Source organism: Drosophila albomicans, chromosome X, assembly GCF_009650485.2.
Source record: "Drosophila albomicans strain 15112-1751.03 chromosome X, ASM965048v2, whole genome shotgun sequence".
Taxonomy (NCBI): Eukaryota; Metazoa; Arthropoda; class Insecta; order Diptera; family Drosophilidae; genus Drosophila; species Drosophila albomicans.
In genome coordinates this window covers 135049-157385 of record NC_047627.2, presented here as the reverse complement: position 1 = coordinate 157385, position 22337 = coordinate 135049, and the positions used below count along the sequence as shown (strand labels likewise).

General features: G+C 42.4%; 2 protein-coding genes across 6 annotated transcripts; one reads left to right on the top strand and one right to left on the bottom strand.

Moving 5' to 3' along the window:
- Positions 1-110: 110 nt before the first annotated feature.
- Positions 111-4649, bottom strand: LOC117575227 (gamma-aminobutyric acid receptor subunit beta-like). Its single transcript, XM_034259359.2, has 8 exons — positions 4569-4649; positions 3533-3817; positions 2627-2798; positions 2373-2557; positions 2147-2304; positions 1279-1782; positions 961-1182; positions 111-878 (listed from the first exon to the last, which is right to left on the bottom strand). The coding sequence occupies exons 2-8, from the start codon at positions 3607-3609 to the stop codon at positions 703-705; spliced, it is 1494 nt and encodes a 497-aa protein (XP_034115250.1). The 5' UTR covers positions 3610-3817; positions 4569-4649; the 3' UTR covers positions 111-702.
- Positions 4650-6065: 1416 nt separating this feature from the next.
- LOC117570041 (low-density lipoprotein receptor-related protein 4) lies at positions 6066-21122 on the top strand. 5 transcript variants are annotated; one of them, XM_034251487.2, is made up of 14 exons: positions 6066-6202; positions 7312-8010; positions 8741-10257; positions 11264-11385; positions 11446-11637; positions 11697-13162; positions 13226-13441; positions 17636-18861; positions 18922-19313; positions 19425-19550; positions 19835-19952; positions 20016-20514; positions 20605-20762; positions 20848-21122. In XM_034251487.2, the coding sequence occupies exons 2-14, from the start codon at positions 7959-7961 to the stop codon at positions 20983-20985; spliced, it is 6222 nt and encodes a 2073-aa protein (XP_034107378.1). In that variant the 5' UTR covers positions 6066-6202; positions 7312-7958; the 3' UTR covers positions 20986-21122. The 5 variants fall into 5 exon arrangements, with proteins under 5 accessions (XP_034107378.1, XP_034107361.1, XP_051861118.1 ...); XM_034251470.2 differs by having other exon boundaries at positions 6066-6292; XM_052005158.1 differs by having other exon boundaries at positions 6066-6334.
- The last annotated feature ends 1215 nt before the right edge of the window (positions 21123-22337 follow it).

Sequence of the window (22337 nt, the reverse complement as noted above, 5' to 3'; positions counted from 1 at the left end):
GGTTGTTCGTGCCCCCCTACGCCACCGACGACCAAACCTACGGCGTTAACTTTTAGGCACAATAAATAAAGGAATTTGTTTAAAATATGTAAACGAATTTTAATAACATTTCTAAGAATTATACAGTAAATGATATGTGATGCAATGGTGAAGTGACTTAGGAAACATAAAGTGTAAAAAAAACCGAATCAATCAAAGGAAGAAACTAATATTGAGAGATTACGATTGACATCGTTCCGATTGGCATTATTTGTTGCGGACTAATTCCAAAGTCGAAGATGTTATCAGGTCATCGGGCTTATCCTGTATTTGGGCTGTGGCAGCAAGTTAATATCAATAAATCATGGCGAACTAACTTGATTTACAGTGAATTTATCGTTTGTATATATGCATATGTATATGTATATGTATAATATGTATATGTATATGTTGGCTCTTTTTATGAATGTGTATGTGTGGTGTGTGTGACTGTGTCTGTGCGTGTGCGTGTGCTACTTTATTTGCAGCGGGTTTATCATTTATATAAATTGGTCAAATGTCTATATAATGTTTATCATGGTTGTCATCAGTGGGAGGGCAGCATGTTAAGATAGAAATACAGATACAGATACAGATAGTGATGCAGTTAAAGAGTAAGACAGAGAGAGAGAGAGAAAGAGCGAGAGGGAGAGAGACTAAGACAGAGCGGAGTGACACCAGACACTACTCGAGTATGTAGAATATCCAATAGCCAAGGTTGAAAGCACAGAAACTTATCGGGAATATCATGCGCGAATATTTGTCGATAATGTTGACATCCTTGATCTTCGGTATGGTCGCCCGAATGGCCGACGCACTCTTTTTGATCGCATGCATCATGCGTGGACGCGCCGAGATTCCTGCACAACGACAGATAGACTCGATAAGAATGGCACAGAATAGCAAATTCATATGTTGTAGTTTCTCTACTCCTCCACTCACCCCGTTGGCCGCGATGTCGCAACTGACTTCGACCGGCGCCATAGTTGCGCGTAATGCGGAAGCTCGGCGGAAACTTGGCCAAGTCCATGGTCTCGGTACCAATGGAGCCAAGGGTCACATTGTAGTTACCTTTGCGCAACGAAGGTATAGGACTCATGCGTACGTCCTGCAGCTCAATTATGTCTTCTGTTGTTGAACACGTTTCGGACTTTTCCAATTTCCCTAAGCAAGATGCAAAGATAAGGCATGGTAAGTAAATCAAATGCATAATTTAATCCCGAGCCTTTCTCAAATTCACCATCAATCTAAGTAGCTTACCTATTTTATGTCGATCACATTCCTTGAGCTTTTTGATCTTCTTCTTGGCCCGCTTGCCCCAGTATGTATAATTGACTGCAGCGTATTCGAGGAGCGCCGCAAACACAAACACAAAGCACATTACCAGATATATATCGATAGCTTTTACATAGGAGATGCGTGGCAATGAGCTGCGAACTCCGGTGCTGATCGTGGTCATGGTCAGCACCGTGGTAATACCGAGAGCCACTCTCGCACTGGTCGCCTCGTGATTTATCCAAAACGAGACCCAAGACAGCATCACAATCAGTATGCTGGGCAAATAAGTTTGGAACACAAAGTATCCAATGTTACGTTGCAGTTTGAATGAGAGCGACAGTCGCTGATAGACTCCAGTGGCCAGACGCTCCTTCCGATCGTTCGTCTCGTAGCCAATGATCGTGAATTGTGGCAGTTCGGCGTCCTCCACGCCACGCACAGGCGTCGGTTTCCAGTACATGACAACATCACTGACCGTGTAACCATCTGCAATCGGAGAAGCCAATTAGATACTAAAACATATAGCAGAGAAGTCTGCGATTTTCATTTATCATATATCACATATGATTTACAACATTTTCCAATAATCACTATTTTATTTCAAAATTTCGCGACTCTATCTTTCAAAATAAGCTATCTACTCGTATTTTTCGATTTGCAGGGGCAGAAGTGGACGCGATAAAAATCTAAAAATTATATCTCTATCTCTTATAGGTTGTGAGTCAAGGTGTACATACGAATGTCATGTTTTAGAATTTGCAATACAGGAGAAACATTTATTCTAGGGACTAAACAAATAGAAAACTAATAATATGCTAAAAACTATGTGGTTTTCAGCTACGAAACTTACAACTCTCGATTTCCACGGTGCAATTCTGGGAGTCCAGTGGGTAATAGTGCAAATCCATCATGCAGGCAAGTGTCGTGGTGAACCTCATACCATAGGTAACGGCTCCATCACCGCCCAGACGCACCAGCTTGTTGCGCTCAGTGACGTCGTGTAGGAAGCTGGTGAAGAATCCAAATGCACCAATGAACAAGCCACTATTTCACCATAATAAGCAACCAAAACAGACCTGTTCTTGTCGTTGGCAAAGAATGTGTCTGGCACCCAGATCTTCTCTGCAAAGTCTCCGGACAATGTGAGCACATCGTTGACGCCATCGTCATCGGCATCCGTGTCGTAGTAAGGTCCATAGATATTGAAAGCCAAACGTTCATCCCGCCAGTACTGATTTAAGTACATTGTTATTGTATAGTCCTGTGACAACATATTTAACATACGAAAAATAAAGCTTCAATGTTTCAGAGGGATCTTTACTGCGCTTACCATATTTACTTCTGAGATCGCATCAAAACTTGCTATAGTCAAATCCATGCCCACGTGTAGTGGCTCGCCCCCGAAATTGGGGCGTAACCGGATGTCATATCCTTGCAGTATTTTTGAGATCGTCTGCGTAACATTCTCCAGGCGGCCAGCTAGCATTTCTTTTCGCTTGCATCTAGAGAAAAAGAATTAAATATTCAAAAGATACCTTAAAGTTATCGCAAACCATTCAATGACTCCTCCCTTCCATCCTATGAATTATTAATTAATTAATTAAATAATTTAATCCTACAACCTTACATATTTGTTTATAGTGAATCACAGACTGACTAAACTTTTTAAAAACCTTTTTCCTAAGCCACTCCATATTTTCACATTTGATCTAGGTTTGTTTTTTGGATACCATAGCAAAAATGAGCAACGTTAAACAGTTGCTCAGAATGTAAACAAATTTGACCTATTAAATTAAAATATTCAATCAATTAGAGAAGATTGATTTATTAAAATCAATAGCTGCATAGTCATTCACGCATTTTTATTATAATTTTTTGTTTGTGTGCTGAGCTCCGTTTCCGAAGAATGTTGGGCAATATTTTGACATTGCTCTCGAATTTGAAAATGTTTTGTTGTTAATGTGACGCTTCATGTATATTAAAATGAGACGAAGTGAATTATATTATAATCAAAGTGTATCAAATATCATTTTTATTTCATATTATTTGTTTTTAATGTTTAAGTTTAAAAAATTTGACGATGGCACAAACAAATATTATTATATATTTTCATAACATTACAAGTTTATCATATATGTAGCTAAATCGATCAATGCACTTCTTAAATGTTTTGAGCTGTAGGAATATCTCGAAAAATTAAAAATAGCTAACTATGTTAGTAATATTTGTTAGTTACCTTACTAGTGTAAACTGGGCGCTCAGCAGTAGTAGCAGGAGGCTGTAACAGGCGCCCAGTTGCCTTAAATTAATCATATTGGCAGCGTTAACAGTTCGCTGTTGTTGTCGCCTCCTCTCAGTTCTCAACTCGTTGGCATTGTCTCTGCAGGCATTTGCAGTTTCATGCTCGCACCGGATGTAGATACTCTTTTGGCAAAACGGTAGCCGTTTTTGTTCATGTGCCTGTGCCTTTGCTTGTGTTGATGATGCCCCGTCTCTAATGCGCCATTGTCATTATCACTCGCTGAAAAATACACGAGTACTCATGAATACACATGAAATCACACAAATCACTAACCAACAAAACAACAATTATACAATCCATCTAGTATTTGATTCTTGAAGTATGTATGTGTGGAATCAGATAAATCAATCAATCAGTTGATTTGTGATTCGAAGTCTCATTAGAGCCTGCATTGGAAGTGAATTGAGCAGTGTGAAAAGGATGATTGTGTATTCACTTATATTCAATTACGATTCAAATATTCAAACAAACAAGCAATGCGAATTTCTTTATATCGTCAAGTCTCATAATGTCTTCAATCACACAGACACGCACACACACACCCGCACACGAGCTCGTTAATGTGGCACTCGCAACAACAATGACACACACGCAAATACACACACACACATATGCACACACACACACACACTCACACGGCCGCACGCACGCGACGCCTTTTGTGTGTTTGACCTATTTTTGGAATTGCAGTAAATGCAAAATGCAAAAAAGTGGCAAGCTGATATTATTTGAGCGAACACATTTATGGCCACACTCCCACACACAAAGAAGCATGCATTTTGCGTATGTCAGTGCATGTGCATTTTAAGGTGACATTGTGCTGCCTTTGGTTTGCATTAGTTACGATTTGCAATGCAAATCATTCCTAATACATCGTTCGAATGCACAATTTATTAGCAATTATTTATTTCTTTGTTTTTTTCTTGGTTTTGTTTTGTTTTTCTGTTTAGCGAGCAAATGTAAAACATACGAGAAATAAACAAAACACAAGTTTGACACAACGCTGAACACACACTGTAACCACGTCGAACGAATAATGAATAACGAGTAAGACGAGCGTCCGCAAAATTCAGTTTCGTTTTCGGTTTCTCATTCACTTTTTCTCGCTCGCCCCAAATCGCGAGATATGTATCTGCATGACATCGGTTTGCTTCGTCTCGTTTCATTTCGTTTCGTTTCTTTTCGTTTCATTTCAACTTGACTAGTCACCTTCGCCTGCACTGCGTGTGGAGCGGGTGCTGCCGTGTCTAGCTAAGGAATGATTACGGTTTTACCACCGTTTCTTAGCGACGTCTTCGGCTTCGACTTTTGCTCTAATTGCTATAATCGACAAACCGGCTGTTGAGTTGGGGGTGGTGGGGATGTTGGTGGACCATTCGATTCGGTTCAAGTCGTGTTATACCCTCTGCCTTGCATTGTCTCAGTCGCTGTCTCTGTCTCTATCACCGTCACAGTCTCTGAGCCTGCGCATATTGCAGCCCACACAGAAAGAAAGCAAGGCAAGGCATCGCAGCGCTTTGACAGCATCCATTCAGAATCACAATGTGCTAATGCTCATTTAGGGTTGTCGCTGTTTTCACTAATGGCACGCACACACAAAATGTACCATTCGTATACATATGTACATACATATGTACGCAAGTGTACATCCATAAATAATACTGTAATGTATGTACATATGTACAATGTGAGTGCTCGTATAATGCGAAAGTGAAGGCATAACGTTAAGTTATTAAGCTCTCTACGCGTTCTCAATATGTAAATTTCATGTTTAGAACCTTTTAAATAACTCTTCACATCAAAACGAGCTGCATACATACTTACACATACTAGTTACATAGTAAATATGTATGTCCATAATACAAACTATATTTACATTTTTATTTTAGTGCAAAGTGCAAAGTGCATTATACACTTAGCGCCATGCATTGGCAAGCCACCAATTGGATGGAGAGGAGGGAGACTGAGGGGGCGGCGGCATGGGCTGCTTGAATGACTTGACCAGTAGCAATTGATTTCGTGCCAGCTGTTTGCATAAGAGTGAGAGAGTGATACGCGCACATATAACTCAAAGATAAAAGCGCTTTTGCTTCTGTTCTGAGGCCTTAGTGCTTTCTATGCTCAGCATCAGAGCTTTAACGACAGGAGCTTTCGCATGAGAGCAGAGCTTTTCGACCTATGAATATACACAAATGTGTGCATATGAATGTGTGTGTGCGTGAGTTTAGGTGTTCACCAGATTGAAGCTTGTATTGGTGAGCAGCGCTCGCCCATTCAGAAAGCCCATTGAGAAAGGCTCTGAGCTCGCTCAGCATAAACTTTTGCAAGGCACAAGCACGCACACAAAAACACTTGCTGCTCGGGGCCAGCTGCGAATTTGGAGCAGAATGCCGACTTATGTATGCTGATGCCGACGCCGCTGTCGACGTCTCTGCTACTGCTGCTGCTGTTGCGAATCATCTCTGGCTGTATCACATTTTACATAGCACGGAGCACGGAAGCAGACGGTCCGCACTGAGAACTGGCCCACGTACAATTAACAGGCTTCATACAAAACTACCTACAAGTCTTCTTCAGCTCCCAGCCAGGACTTCCACAACAACAGTACAAACTAAATCAAATCGAGAAATAAGAAAATGCGATAAATATTAAATAACATACTTAAAACAATAAAGCGAAGGCGCAAACGAATAAGTGAATACAAAATGAATTTGAAATTGTCGAAACGGCTTAAAAGTAAAATACATAATATGTATGTATCCACATACATACATTGTATATTGAACGTTGAACGCTCTGCAGTTTTGTAGACGTGAGCAAAAAAATGCGCATGCTCTCAATAATATTCTTAATTCGGTGCGTCCATCTGTACACAAACCTGCAAAAAATAAGAAAAATAAATAAATACAAATTAAATCCACATTAAATACTCCATCACAGTCACACAAATAAGCACAGCAACGACACCAACATCAAATAAGTAGAATGGAAAGAAGTAAAGAAAATTGTATGAACGAATAAACAACGCTATCGATAACGATAACAACTTCGACAGTAATATCACGTCGTGGGTGTTCCCCAAATACAGTTAGGCAATGAAATATGCAGTACAAAATGTAATGCACATACCCTGCAATTAAAATTTTCAATGCATATTCAACCAAAATTTCGCTAAGTTCGTTTGATGGCACCGCAAAGTATGCTACACAATTTCAGCAATGGTCGCAACAGGCATTTTTTCGGCTGTCAACTTGCGAACGCGAAATAGGAATTCCGCAATGGTCCGCTAAAACAAAAGAGATGTGCATATTCAGCATGCGAATGGCAGACAAAGATAGCTAGCGGTAAAGAGAAAGTGCCGAAGTGCGTGAGAGCGAGAGTGAGGTAGGAAAGTAAAATCTGCTAAATTTGTTGCTGTTATTGTTGTTGTTGTTGTTGGTGGTGGTGGCGTTAGTGTTGTGCTACAGAGCGCCATTGAAATTCGTTACAATGTAGCTTCTGAACGAGTCATTGTGTATACTTTTATATGGCAGTGTTCACCTATTAAATTCAAGAAATTAAGGCAATGAACTCAACTCTTACAAAGTCGTCGCGAATTCAAACTGTCTTATGTGCAACGGTGAACTGTATAAGTAGCTTAAAACTATACAGGCACATTAGTGTGTATATATGTGCTCTGATGTAGTATCATAATAAAATGATCGTCAACACAGCAGCAGCAGTTGATATATACGCAATGCATCTCTTTGGAATAAGCAAACGCACTTGAACAAATCATAACTATCAATTGAAAGAAAAGTGTAAAAAAGTTGCAAAATGTGTAACAAGTGAAGGTGATAAGATAACTGCAATTGTGTGCAATTTGCGATTACTGCAAAACGCCCATAAGTCACAACAATAACAATAACAACAACAACAACAACGACAGCAGCAGCTAACACAACAATAACAACGAGAGTAGCAACATACTATGTAGAGAGGGAATTTGCTTGCCAACGTATACCGATGTACATATGTATGTACATACGGTCTTGTGAATGTGACACCTACGCAACACGAAGCGCATTAAAGTGCGAACTGAGCTCAGCATCCCAGCGACAACGACAACAGCATCATCACAAAGATTCACGCAATACGCACGCGCCATAATACAAAGTCCAATAAGACGAAAAGAGTCAGCAATAGCAACAACAGTCGGGGCGCGAGCCGACGACGAAGCAGCTGCGTCGCAGCAGCCGAGCAGCAAACGCAAAGCAGCATCCGCACATTTACGCAGCGTTTAGTGTTGCGTTCGTGTGTGCCTGCTTGCGTGTGTGCGAGTGTGCGAGCACGTGTACGTGTGTGTGCCCTCGCGTTGGCAATGTATTGGCTAGCCTTGCCGTTTTGCCCTTTGGTGTGCATGCTATGCTTGTGTAAGTATTCTCTCTCCTCTGTCACGTACATACAAACATACACGCAAACATATATTGACGTACTTATCAATGAAAATTGGCATTAGAATTACCATTAGAAATCTCTCAAGAGATAAGCACATCAATAAATGAAAATTATCGAACGACACAATAATGACAACAACAAACCTTATCATCAGCAAACTCGACAAATGCCCAAATTTGGCATTGTCTAAAAAGCTTTTAATATTCCCACGTTTGCCATAATTCTATGTATTCCTCATTAAATTATGGCATTATTTATTTATATCAAATATACTTCCTATTGCTAAGTAATTAGTATTATGTATTTCCAACGATAAACAACTACAACTTGTGCATCCCAACCGCGAAGGTCAGCCTTGAAAACAGTTTCAAGTGCAATTATATATCCATGTAAAAATGTACATATGTAGATGTATATGCATCCAATTAGATACAGATTTGTGGAAAGGGAGTTGGCTATAAGGACCACTTGTGGCATTGCTATTAAAACAGAATTCATAATTAAACATAGCACACTTTTTTGCATTCGTTTCTTTCTCAATTGCCCAACCATTTTAAGTGAATTTCATTAGGAAATTAGAAAACAAGTTTCATTACAATGTATGCACATATGTTTGCTTGTTTGTATGTACATATGTTTAACATAAAATCTGATTATGTGTGTGAAAATACGCTAAATATATCCCGTTGCTTGTCTCTGAAATAGTTTCGGGAATTAGCGACTTGACCTATGGATATGGCGATCTGTATGAGCGCGGCATCAACAACCGCGCCGGTGGCGCAGAGAATACCCAAGAACGTCCACAGAACTGGTATCAGCAGGCCCATGGACGCTCCCTAAATGCCGGCAATGGACACAGTGTGCATGGGGATGAGCCATCCGAAGAGCTGTTGCAGAAGGAGGACGATCATGATTACCTCACTGCTTCCGATTATCCGCCACATCATGAGCATGACGACCATGATCATGACATTGACAACGATCATGATCACGATCACGATCACGATCACGATCATGATGACAATCTCGACGAGGGCGACAAATTGTATGGACACGTTTTCACCATGGAGCCCATGATTCCGCTGAAACCGAGCGTCGGAGTCGGTGTCGGCGCAGGCGTCGGCACTACAAACACCGGCGACACTCCTAAGTTCCGTAACGTGGGTGCCCAAGGAGGACGCGGCGATATGTATGTTGTCCGAGAATCAGATCGCCAGACGAGCACACGGGGTCGCGATGGGTTTGTCAGCGGCGCCAACAACAAGCAGAAGGGCTTCCGACCATTCGCCAATCGTGTCGTTGTCCACGACGATCCGCGGCAGCTGGGACAGCCCGGGGATGGATACAGCGCCCCGCCGCCCAGTGGCTGCCACAATAGCTGCGACGATCTGCAGTGGCAGTGCAGCAATTGCCAATGTATTGAGGCGCCGGGTCGCTGCAATCGTGAGGTGCAGTGCACCGATGGTTCCGACGAGCTCGACTGCGACAACATGGACGACATGATGTCCAAGCTACAGAAGGAGTGCGAGCAGAGTGGCTTGCATGTGATGTGCCCAAAGACTTATCGCTGTATCAACAAAGACTGGCTTTGCGACGGCGACGATGACTGCGGTGATTATTCGGATGAAACTCATTGCGGAGCTCGCACCAACTGCACCGAAGATCAGTTTGAGTGCCAGAATGGGTTCTGCATTCCCCGGCAATGGCTGTGCGATGGCGAAAACGATTGCAAGGACTACTCTGATGAGGTACACTGCAATCGCAGCAGTTGCACCGATGAGCACTTCGCCTGCAACGACGGTTACTGCATTTCGCTTGCCTTTCGCTGCGATGGCGAACGCGACTGCGACGATAACTCCGATGAATTGAAGTGCCCGGCTGTTATCAACAGTTGTCCGGAGGGTGAATTTAAGTGCCGCGGTGGCCTCGGTGGCGCTGGCGGCCCCAGCGGCCAATGCATTCTTAATCGTTTCCGGTGCGACGGCGACAACGACTGCGGCGATTGGAGCGACGAGGAGAATTGCCAGCAGAAGCCATCGCAGTGCACGTCGAACGAATACAAGTGCGCCGATGGCACGTGCATCCCGAAGCGGTGGAAGTGCGACAAGGAGCAGGACTGCGATGGCGGTGAGGACGAAAATGATTGCGGCAACATGAGCCCCGAGCATCCGATCACCTGCGGCCCCGACGAATACACTTGCCACAATGGCCGCTGCATTTTGGTAAGCTGCAAGTTGCAAAGAAAACATATCCGACAACATAAGGTAGCGAAAAGAATACCTAAGACCATGTCGGAATTTGTCCCGTGCGAGACTCTTTACAGTGAAAATAACATAAACTGAAACAATTTTAAAAATAAGAAAAAGTTATTTTTATAGCTTTTGTTTTCTGTTCTGATAATTGCAAAAATTAACAAATTCGTACGCAAAACCAAAAAATGAACAAATTTATATATTTTATCGTAAAACAGAACAAGTTCCTAAAAGCTCTAAATATAGTGCTTATCTAAAGCTTTAAGAATAACATTAACTTATTTTTATACCCGCTACCCATAGGGTAGAAGGGTATTATAACTTTGTGCCGGCAGGAAATGTATGTAACAGGAAGAAGGAGGCATCTCCGACCCTATAAAGTATATATATTCTTGATCAGCGTCAACAGCCGAGACGATATAGCCATCTGCGTGCAAACATAACAAATGCTGTCGAAAAAAAATATAGTCCCTGAGATCCAGTGTTTCATACGGACAGACGGACATGGCTAGATCGTCTTGGCTGTTGACGCTGATCAAAAATATATATACTTTATAGGGTCGGAAATGCCTCCATCTATCTGTTACAAACATTTCCTGCCGGCACAAAGTTATAATACCCTTCTACCCTATGGGTAGCGGGTATAAAAATACAATATTTTGTTATATTTCGGTGATACATATATTTCTATAAGTATATAATTTAGCCGTTTTTAACTCGGATGTCCAAAATATAATACATGGCGGGTATCTGACAGCCGAAAACACTTGCCCTCACTTAACTGTAACTTTTCATTAATATATTGCCTTTAAATATCATATCACAAATAAGATCGACTTGCCAATTTGAACTTACAACTCGGATTATCGAACAGTTCAAATAACGAAAAATGAAAGGCTCTCTGTCTGAAAATGAGTATCATGCATATAGTATAAACAATCAATTAATCAAATATGATTTACCTAATTGTAAACAGCGTACCTGGCTTTGCGATGGTTATCCAGACTGCTCCTCGGCCGAGGATGAGGTCGACTGTCTCCTGCAGTGTGACGCCGGTCAATTCCTTTGTCCTGCAAAAAAGAACATCACGAACCTGAAGTGCGTATCATAGATTAAGTTGTTAATGCTACTCCTAATTCATATATTATTCGTGCTTAGAATCTGTGTACATCAGAAGCACGTTTGCGATGGACAAAACGACTGTCCGTTGGGCGAGGATGAGGTCAATTGTCCGGTTGAGCAAAAGTGCCCGGAGCCTAGGCAATGCGAACAGCTGTGTATTAAGACGGCGCGTAGCAAGGACGAATGCGCCTGTCGCCTGGGTTACCTGATGAACGAGAATAAGCGCAAGTAAGTTATGCCCACTTGCCATCTCGAAATAGCTCGACTAATAGTTGATCCTCTTGCAGCTGCACAGATATTGATGAGTGCCAATACCTCACCAGTCCGGTGTGCTCGCAAAAGTGTCACAACACAATGGGCTCGTTTATCTGCTCCTGCGAGAGTGGTTATATCCTGCGACCCGATTTGCGTACCTGCAAGGCTCTGGGTGGAGCAATGACGCTGCTGGTGGCCAATCGCTGGGACATTCGCCGTGTGACGCTCAGCAACAATCGGTACATGGCGATTGTCAAAGGATTGCACAATGCCATTGCACTGGACTTTCACTATCGAAAGGGATTGATGTTCTGGTCGGATGTCTCGACCGATGTAATCAAAATGGTCTACATCAATGGCACACGCGTGCGTGACGTTATCAAATGGGGTTTGGAGTCCCCGGGCGGCATCGCTGTCGACTGGGTGCATGATCTGCTCTTCTGGACCGACTCCGGCACACGGCGCGTCGAAGTCTCAAATTTCCAGGGTAATCTGCGCACGGTGATCGCATCGAGTGACCTGGACAAGCCGCGTGCTATTGTCATTCATCCCGGCGAGGCCCTGGTCTTTTGGAGTGACTGGGGACCCAATCCCAAGATCGAGCGCGCCCATATGGATGGCTCGCAGCGTCAGGTGATCATCTCGAAGGGCGTCACATGGCCCAATGGCCTGGCCATTGACTATCCGAACAGCAAGATCTACTGGGCCGATGCCAAGCAGCATGCCATAGAGTGCTCCAATCTGGATGGCAGCGAACGCATCAAGGTGCTGAGCACACACCTGCCTCATCCGTTTGCCTTGACCATCTTCGAGGACACCATGTACTGGACGGACTGGAACACTAAGACCGTGTCAGCGGCCAATAAGATAACGGGCAAGGGTTTTCGTTCGGTCCACGAGAACTTTCACTTCCCCATGGACATACACGCGTATCATCCAGCGAGGCAGCCGGACTATCAGGACCGATGCGCCAAGGACAGACGCGGCTTGCGTGGGGGCTGCTCGCATTTATGTCTGCCAAACAGGACATCGCGTCGTTGCGGTTGTCCCATTGGATTGTCGCTGAAGGACGATGGCAAGACGTGCAAGAGTGCACCTGATAAGCTTGTGCTGGTGGCACGACGCAAGGACATACGCTTGCGACAGCTGAACAGCAAGCCAGCTGGACCCAACGAAGTGGACATGATTGTGCCTCTGGACAACTTGAAGCACGCCGTAGCCCTGGATTGGTGCAGTGAGACGGACTTCATCTACTGGACGGATGTGGAGCGCAGCTCGATCAGCAAAGCACATCTTAATGGCAGCTATCAACAGCGTGTTGTCCACTCGAATCTAGAGTCGCCGGTGGGCTTGGCATTGGACTGGATCACCGATAAACTCTACTGGACAGATCCATCGACGAATCGCATTGAGGTGGCCACCACCAATGGCAAAATGCGCACGCTCCTCGTCTGGGAGAAATTGGACAAGCCGCGCGATATTGTCGTCAACCCCATAGGTAATGTAGTGCTGCAGATTAGCGAGATCCTTTGAAACTTAATTTTTTTTGCACTTCGCTCAGATGGACTCATGTTTTGGTCGGATTGGGGCGAAGAGGCAATGATAGAGCGCGCCAACATGGATGGCGCTAGTCGTGTCATCATTGCCTCCAAAAAACTCATCTGGCCCAATGGCCTGGCCATCGATTATGATCAGCACAAGCTCTACTTTGTTGACGGCGGGACCAAGACCCTCGAGAACATGAACTTTGATGGCAGTAATCGCAAGGCCATTATTAGTAAGTAAAGAGAGAAAACAACATATTGCAAAGCTAGCAATTGCTTTATAATTTAACTATATATTTCCTTGCCCCTTTTACGCTCCTTTAAATTCATATTGGAAACAAAATTCCATTCAAACTTTGCTCTCTTTACAATTCTGTGTTTTGATGTCTTTATTGCTATAGTTCTCGGAATGAAATTAGTTAGTAGAAGTGTTAAACTGTTTATTTCAGCATCTGTCAAACTCGAACAACTATTTTAATTCTATTCCTTTAATTTCATTCGTCTTCTTTCTGTGTGGCTTCTCATTATTCTCGTTCGTTCTATGAAGCTATTGCGAATAAACTTTCTTTTATATCATTTGGGGTTTATCTATCTATCTATCTATCCATAGGGCTTTCAATGTTGTTTCGAATTAGGAATGCAAGTTTCCAAAGTACTATTCTTATTTTCGTCAATATTCCTGCAAAAATTTTAATAAACCGATTTACATATCATCCTAATTTTAAATTTAGTATATTAGGAGACAACGAAAGTCGATGAAAAAATTTGTTTTAAAACATTTTCGACCTCAACTTTTAGTTATTTAATATGCAAAACATAAAAAAAGTGCTGCTAATAATTAATTTCGTAACTGCACATCTTTATCAAAACATACCAGACAACCCGTCACAAGATGCCGTTCCTTGGAAAATAAAATGATATCTAAATTAACTTCTTCAATTTTTTCTGATTGCAACCAAATTTTCCGGAATTATGAAGACTATAGTTATGACTGTGACTCTAGTTTTAAAATTACGCTTGATCACTTCTATTTCTATACCCACTATAGGTTCTACCCTATATAAATAGGTATTATAACTTTGCGCTGACAAGAAATTTATGTAACTGGTATAAGGAGACCGACACGATATAGTCTTGTCCGTCTGCCCGGCTGTCTGTATGTCCGTCAGTCCGTATGAAAACATAGATTTAAGAGACTATAAGAGATAGAGCTATAATTTGTTTCGATCAAGTCCACTTCCGCTACGACAAATTGACAAAACTCGAATAACAAGCTTAATTTTAAAGCTAGAGTTGCGAATTTTTGTATATGGGCATATTCATCAAATGGTCAATCACGACCGAAAAAAAAATCTATATAATCGTCGTGCTTTTTTGTATAATTTCATAAAGAAATGTCAAAATGTTCATAACATAAAGCATATCTCAGTTGTTTTTATTAAAAAAAAATTGTAATGAAAACTGAAAATATTTAATTTTTTCACTTTTAGATACTTTTAAATGCATTTTTATTTTTAATTATTTTGCAAGGAAAACATAAGATATGTTTGCACTTTTTCTGCTAAATCTCTTTATTGCAATCTAATAAGAAGAGAAAAATGCAAAGAGAGCGAAAAAATTTTCTATTTACTGCAAATTTTTATTTTGCTTCTTAACTATGTTCTAATTGTACGCTCGCGATTTTATTGTAATTGCTTCGCATTAAGTGCAAGCAGGTGGATGAAACTTCACGTGTTAAGTTATTGTGGTATAAATATTTTAAATATAAAAAATTGTTGGGGATATTATATTGATTTTTAAAGTAACGTACGCTCGCGACAGTAAGATATAAGCATATAAATATTCTTAGATGAATATAACAAATGAAAAAATACACTGAAGTTAAAAGAATTGCGTGAAATAGCAGCTGAGAAAATGAGAAAACGCCGCTCAGCATTGACAAACAACAAAAATCACATTGTTCTGAGACAAATGCAAGAAGAAGAACGTGAAAGGCTGAAAGATTATAGAGAAAATAAGAAACGAGGAGCTCAAAACAAAGTAGAACATAAAGAGTATTATTGTAAATAAACTAAGGGAAAGGCTATAAGAAAGGAAAATTGAGTTTTGCCAACCGATTCAAACAAAACGAGTAAGAAAGCTACAGTCGAGAGTGCTCGACTGCGGGATACCCGCTACTTCTTTTGAGTAATTTACCAAATCGATATACCACAAAATATTAAAAATTGAAAAAATATAAATCGCATATAACAAAAAGAAACAAAATGTGTATGTATTCCCGACCGTAACTTGAACCCGCACACCACAATTACTATAGTAATTATTGTATATACCATTAAAAATAAAAGTGACGACCGGGACTCGAACCGGCACATCGCCATATGTTGGGCTTGCACACTACCAGCACAGAGATCGCAGTCTTTACGCACCCGCTATTTAACTCTAAACATCTAAGACACGAGCAAGACAACAGTCTTGTTCATCTTCGTTGCAAATATAGGCGAGCATATAGATACATATGCCCAACTGCCCAACCACCCTTAGTTCCGTAATGGAACTTACTTTACGGGAAGTTAAAGCATGGGCCGAATCAGCCGGGCTCAGCATTAACGCGGACAAAACCTTATCCTCTTCACGAAGAGGTATAAGGTACCTGCGTGGTCCCCCCCAAAGATAGGCTGCACCATGCTAAAGCCGAGCCTAGCAGAAAAATACCTAGGTGTGGACAGCAAACTGTCATGGAGCCGGAGCCTTGTACATGGCGAAAAAGATGCTTAGTTGCACTTGGAGCCTCTCTCCTAATCTAATGCGGTGGATATACATCTCAGTTGTTCGCCCTATCCTCACCTATGGTGTTATAGTGTGGTGGCAGGCCACGGAAAAAAGGACGTACCTATCCATCATGGAAAAGACACAGCGTCAAGCGCCGCAACAGGCAATCTGGGTCTGCTAGGCTATGGTCACAGCGTCATTGGTAGGGAGACTAGTAGAGACTTGGACTATACTATCCCCCTTACCAGTACTGACCATATTAAAACAATATTCTTGGAACCGGACTACTGGCGGGAAGGGTTATGCATTCCCAAAGCCCTCAACCTCTTCACCGACGGGTCGAAGATGGATGATGGTGTCGGAGCGGCCGTATACTGTCCAGACCCGGTCTCCAAACATTCCTATAAACTCCCACTGCAGCATCTTCCAGGCGGAAGTTTTTGCCATTGGCAAGGCTGCCGAATTGGCTCGGGGTTTACAGCGTAATCATAACTCAATTAACATCTTTGTTGACAGCCAGGCTGCAATAAGATCAATGCACTCTGATGTGGTCAAGTCCAAAGTTGTCCTGGACAGCAGAAGAGCAATAGAGTCGCTGAACGCATCTGCGGATCCCAAGCCACGAGTGCATCGATGGCAACGAGATCGCAGACACTCTCGCCAAAGAGGGAGTGGGGCTCGATGTTGGTAACATGTGCAATGCTGCGATATCCCTGCGAACTCTAGGCAGTGAAATTGAGGTGCGCTCTAGACTTCAGTGGGACGCTAGCTGGCGCAATGCCAACTCGTGCAAAACTGCAAGGCTGATGTGTGCCTCTACTAACAAAAACTTAACCAATTTCGTCATGCAGCTTTCAAGGAAAGACTGCAGGCTAATGCTAGGCATTTTAACTGGTCACTGTCTGTCGGCTGTCCATGCTGCAAAGCTGGGTATCACAGGGTTAAGGAAACACTCGAGCATCTTTTCTGTAGATGCCCAGCGTTATCCCGACTCCGGTTGAAATACCTTAATTCGCCGTGCCACAACGATCTTCGGGACGTTTCACGGCTACCTCCTAGGATGCTGCTGGCTTTTGCCAAAAAGGCGTCTATACTGCGCGACTTCTGAGACGTAGATAAGCTACCTGTACAGCTACGGACCTCCACTGGTCTATGCTTTGCCCCGTACAGGGGCAGCCGGTCTCACCTAGACGCATACATACAAATGAGAGGATAGCAGGCGTTTTGCCCATACAAAAGTATTTCTTTAAAGACTTGCACAATTTTAATCTGATACCATTTGGTATATTTTTAGTATTTTTTTTAGTATTGTCTGTATATTTTGAAAATGATACCGCAATATTTTGCCTTTATTAAAAATGGGTAGCGGGTATCTCACAATCGAGCACACTCGAGTGTAACTTTCTTACTTGTTAAAATTGTTTCAGTGTAAGTTTTTTTTTGCACTGTAAAGATGGTCGCACGCGACATCCGTCAGAGAATTTCCCATATATATATTCTTAATGGGATCCTTCTGCCTGTTACATACATTTTCTGTTGGCTCAAAATATTAATACCTGGTATAAAAATGCAAAGCAGGTGAAGCTACGGATTTTGTAGCATTTATAATCCTCGAGTCCACTACTAACGGACTTAACTTTCTTGCACTTTTGCAGCTGATCTGGGCCATCCCTTTGGACTGGATGTGAGTGGCGGTCGCGTCTACTGGACAGATTGGGACACCAAGTCAGCCATGAGTGCCGACAAACTAACGGGCAAGAGTGTGGCCACGGTGATTGCCAACAGCAGTGATCTAATGGACATACGGGTCTTCCATCGCACTCGCAGGCGTGTCTACAATGCCTGCGATAAGCACAACGGCGGATGCTCGCACCTCTGTCTTCTGAATCCAACCAATTACACGTGCGCCTGCGCCGTTGGTGTGCAGCTCAAGGAGGATGGACGCACTTGCTCCGAGGGACCTACGAGGTACATTCTCTTTGCGCATCGCATTGATATACGTCAAATCTCGCTGGACTTTGATCATCTGATTGATGTGGTGCTGCCATTGCCACCCATATCAAATGCGGTCGCCTTGGATGTGGATCAGAAGACGGGTTACATTTTCTGGTCCGACACCATCGAGAATGTGATAATGAGCTCTAGTCCGGATGGGTTGCATGTCCACAAAGTGATTGGCGAGAGCTTAGAGAATCCCGATGGTCTCGTCGTCGATTCGATAGGACGCACCATCTACTGGGCCGATGCGGGCAGACATACGATTGAGGTGGCCACACTCGATGGTAATCATCGGCACGTAATTGCTTACAAGGACTTGGAATCGCCGCGAGGCCTAGCCCTCGACTATGAGGCGGGTCTGCTCTTCTGGACGGATTGGGGCCATTATCGCAAGATCGAGCGTTCCCACCTCGATGGCAATGAACGTTCACGCATCGTTACCGCTCACCTGGGCTGGCCCAATGGTCTCTCGCTGGATCTAAAGAGCAAACGCATTTATTGGGTCGATGCGCGACTAAAGACAATTGACTCTTGCGATTATACGGGCAACCAGCGTCAGTTAATAATGTCCTCGCTGCATCATCCATATGCACTTGCGCTCACAGAGGACTATATCTATTGGACGGACTGGAAGTCGAAGGCATTGCACATGGCCGATCGACGGAATACAAGCGCCAAGCGTGATGTAATGACAAACATTGATGGACTGATGGACATCAAAGTGATTTTCAAGCATCAATTGATGCCAGAGAATGTCTGTGGCCACAACAACGGCGGTTGCTCCCATCTTTGTCTACGCAATCCTGGCGGTTTCACCTGTCAATGTCCAACGGGTCTCAAGCTGCGCGAGAACAGCACCACCCAATGTCAAAGTCTGCCCGATGTAAGCCATTGCCCCATTGAAAAGTTGAGATTTTGTTGAATCCTTGTGATTTCTTTCTAGGATTACCTGCTGATTGCATTGCGCTCGGGGATTGGCATGATCTCGCTGAATAGCGGAGACTATATGGATGTTGTGCTGCCCATCAGCGGCGTCCATGGTGCCGTCGTTCTCGACTATCACTATCGCAAGAATTGGCTTTTCTTCGCCGATGTTAATCTCGATGTTATTCGCCGGGTCAATCTTCTAAACTTAACCGAGAGCAGAGTGATTGTTAGCACCGAACTGCTGACTCCCAATGGCATTGCTGTTGACTGGATTGCAGAGAATCTCTACTGGTCGGATACCGATCGCAAGTTAATCGAAGTCGCACGCATCGATGGCACCTGTCGGAAGAAACTCATCACCGAGGACTTGGGCGATCCACGCTCCCTTATTGTACATCCGTCCAAAGCGTAAGTTTCAGCTTATTCACATCGATATCCATTAATGGGTATTTCTCTCTCTCTCTCTCTCCCTCTCTTTCTCTTTCTATTTCTCTTTCTCTTTCTCTTTCTTTGATCCAGCTACCTCTTCTGGTCGGACTGGAACTCGCCGGCTAAAATCGAACGCAGTTTCCTCGACGGCTCAAATCGCACAGCAATTGTCACTTCGGGAGTAGGATTTCCCACAGGCCTTACCATTGATTTCACGTAAGTTCAAAAGCGGGGGAATAAGGTTTTATATTCCGCAGGGTTTTTAAATCGCTTTTACAACCTGTTTCTGACACCGGAACAAAATTGAGGACAAATTCAAGCTGTTTTTAGAAAATATGAGCTTATGTACATATACATATATACAATTTATAGTCGCTGGGATGGGTTAGTCCGATGACAGACTCACTAGAAAAGCGATACATTTAGCAACAACATGGAAATTGACTGTGATTGCTACAAAAGTTAAAGCAGCAAAGTTACTGAATAAATATGGCTTACAGCAATCGCCGACTTCTTTGGGCCGATGCTTTGGAGGACAACATAGGCCAGGTGGACTTTAATGGTAAACGGCGTCAGACTATCGTGCCCTATGCTCCACATCCTTTCGGCCTGACTATGGTGAGTGTGCACACCATCATCACTGTAGTATCTCTGACTCCAATGTATATAATATTACCACAGTTTGAAAGCAACATCTATTGGACGGACTGGTACAACAAATCCGTATACCGTTCGCAACGGGTGCCGCGCATGGGATACAGTTATCCCTTCGAAGTGCGTGACGCACTCAGCGGGGCACTGGACATTCGTGCCGTGTCGTTGCAGCGACAGGCAAAGGGTTGGAATCAATGTGCCCAAGACAATGGAGGATGCTCGCACTTGTGCTTCTATCGGGGCATCGATTACGTATGCGCTTGTCCCGACCGACTGGAGAGCGATCACCGTCAATGCTCCACGACACCCAAGGAGTTGGTGCAAGCGCGCCTGGAGAGCGATCAGCAACCGGATTACTCGGATGAGTTGACCGATGACACAACATCAACGGAGAATCAGAATAGCAACGGCAATCAGTTCGACGATGATCTAAAGAGCAAAGAGGACAACGAACGGGAATTCTTTGTATTGATCGCACTCGGTGTTGTCATTGTCATGGTCGTCATCATAATGCTGGTGATGTTCAGTAAGAGCCAAGACTACATTAATCCCAACTATAATTGTTAATATTCTTAATATCTTAATGTTGTTGTTTGTGTTGCTCACAATTTTGCAGTGCTTGCATTAAATACGAATCGCAAGAAAACAAAGCGCAATTCACGTGGCTCCAGTCGCTCAGTGTTGACGTTTTCCAATCCCAACTACAATGTGGATGGTACACCGATGGAGCCCAAGACGAACATCTGGAAGCGCTTCAAATATGATAAATCGCACGTAGGTAGATCGTTAAGCAGTCTCTTAGGCATCTCTTAATCTCATGTATGACATATGATTGTGTGTGTGTGTATTCGATACATAGGAACGCGCCGGGGTTTACGAGGAGAGAAGTCTGACCACAGAGACAGCTTCCTCTAGCCTGTTTGTGCCCACGCCATCGCCAATGGCATCGCCGTCAACAAAGACTATGCAACTGACAACGCTCTCGACTATCACATAAATTCAAAATGACCTCACAACAAATCAGCATAAAAATACAAAACAAAAAAAAAAAAGAAAAAAAAAACAATTAAATAAAAAACGCAAAAAACTGCACAAAAACAAAGAAAAAAACCCCAAAAAAAAGAAAAGAAAACATTCCGTAAAACATATTACTTAATGAATTAATACAATTTTCCTACGAAAAGAATGAGATATAGATTGAGAATGAGAATGAATATAAAAAATTAGCGAAGATATAGGATGAGTTTAATGATAATGATATTTGATATTGATACTGATTATGATACTGATATTGATAAAGATAATGATAATGACTATGATTATGATTATGATAATGATACTGATATTAATAACGCTATTGATTATGATAATGGTGTTGTATGTATAGTGAAGTCATTTCATAAGTCCCAGCCTGTCAGTGAGTCAGTCTGGGACCTATCAAAGAGGCTTCAAGTTCATTCTTGGGTTAACTGTTATGCCCTGGCAAAAGCATATGTATAAATTCTCTGCCTAACTGGCTGTGTAATTTTATTGAAGCTAAGCAAAGTCTTAGGCCTGTTAATGACGTGAATTTATAAGTAAATATTAATTACAAATTTTATTATTAAATGTACCTTTTTTTGTCGGCCATTTATTTATGCCGTGATCATACTTGCCAAAAACAGCAACAAAAATATTCAAACAAGAAAAAACAGAAAAAGCAAAGCAAAAAAAAGTATGAAACAAAAAATGACGAAGCACCTCAATACCCAATTTGAAGATATTGTATGTATGGTATAGAAGTTCCTTTAACTCAACAAACAGTGTCCATTCACAATCGATATTCCTGTGTGAGCGAGAAGGCCAAAAACGAAATAGAGATAGCCAGAGGGCGAATATGAGAGTTGGAAAGAAAGAGAAAGAGGGGGAGAGGAGAGTTCTACTTCCTAAAAGTAATATTTGCATATTAACACACACATTATGAGCTAAAGGAATCAAATTTTTTTAACTCGTTTTATCTTTCAAAAAGTAAAGAAAAAAAACCCAGTGTGTTACTGCTACGCAAAAGTTGCAAAACGGCAACAGAATAGTGCAGCTAATAGTATGCTAGAAGGAGATGATGAAAAACATTTTACAATTTGTAGGAATGTAATTTCTTTTCTTCTTCTTTTACTTGTTGTTGTTGTTACTGTTGATTAAAGTTTTTTGATAAACAATTCGTGTTCCAACGTAAATTGCAACCTTATGAAAAGAGCAAGCGAAACAGCAGATTCGCTGGCTGACATGCTGTTGTTTTGCTCTAACTGATGCAATGTTGTACAACAACAACTGAAGAGCTAGGGCAATAAATTCATCTACATACAGACCTCC

Bases quoted from the DNA above. Each gene is read 5' to 3' on its own strand.
- LOC117575227 (XM_034259359.2), bottom strand. From the start codon at position 3,609: ATGATTAATTTAAGGCAACTGGGCGCCTGTTACAGCCTCCTGCTACTA. The intron at 2,305-2,372 runs GTCTGTTTTGGT...ATTCTTCACCAG, and splicing joins TTTGCCAACGACAAGAACAG to CTTCCTACACGACGTCACTG. The intron at 879-960 runs GTGAGTGGAGGA...GTCGTTGTGCAG, and splicing joins GCGACATCGCGGCCAACGGG to GAATCTCGGCGCGTCCACGC.
- LOC117570041 (XM_034251487.2), top strand. From the start codon at position 7,959: ATGTATTGGCTAGCCTTGCCGTTTTGCCCTTTGGTGTGCATGCTATGC. The intron at 10,258-11,263 runs GTAAGCTGCAAG...AATTGTAAACAG, and splicing joins ACAATGGCCGCTGCATTTTG to CGTACCTGGCTTTGCGATGG. The intron at 11,638-11,696 runs GTAAGTTATGCC...ATCCTCTTGCAG, and splicing joins ATGAACGAGAATAAGCGCAA to CTGCACAGATATTGATGAGT.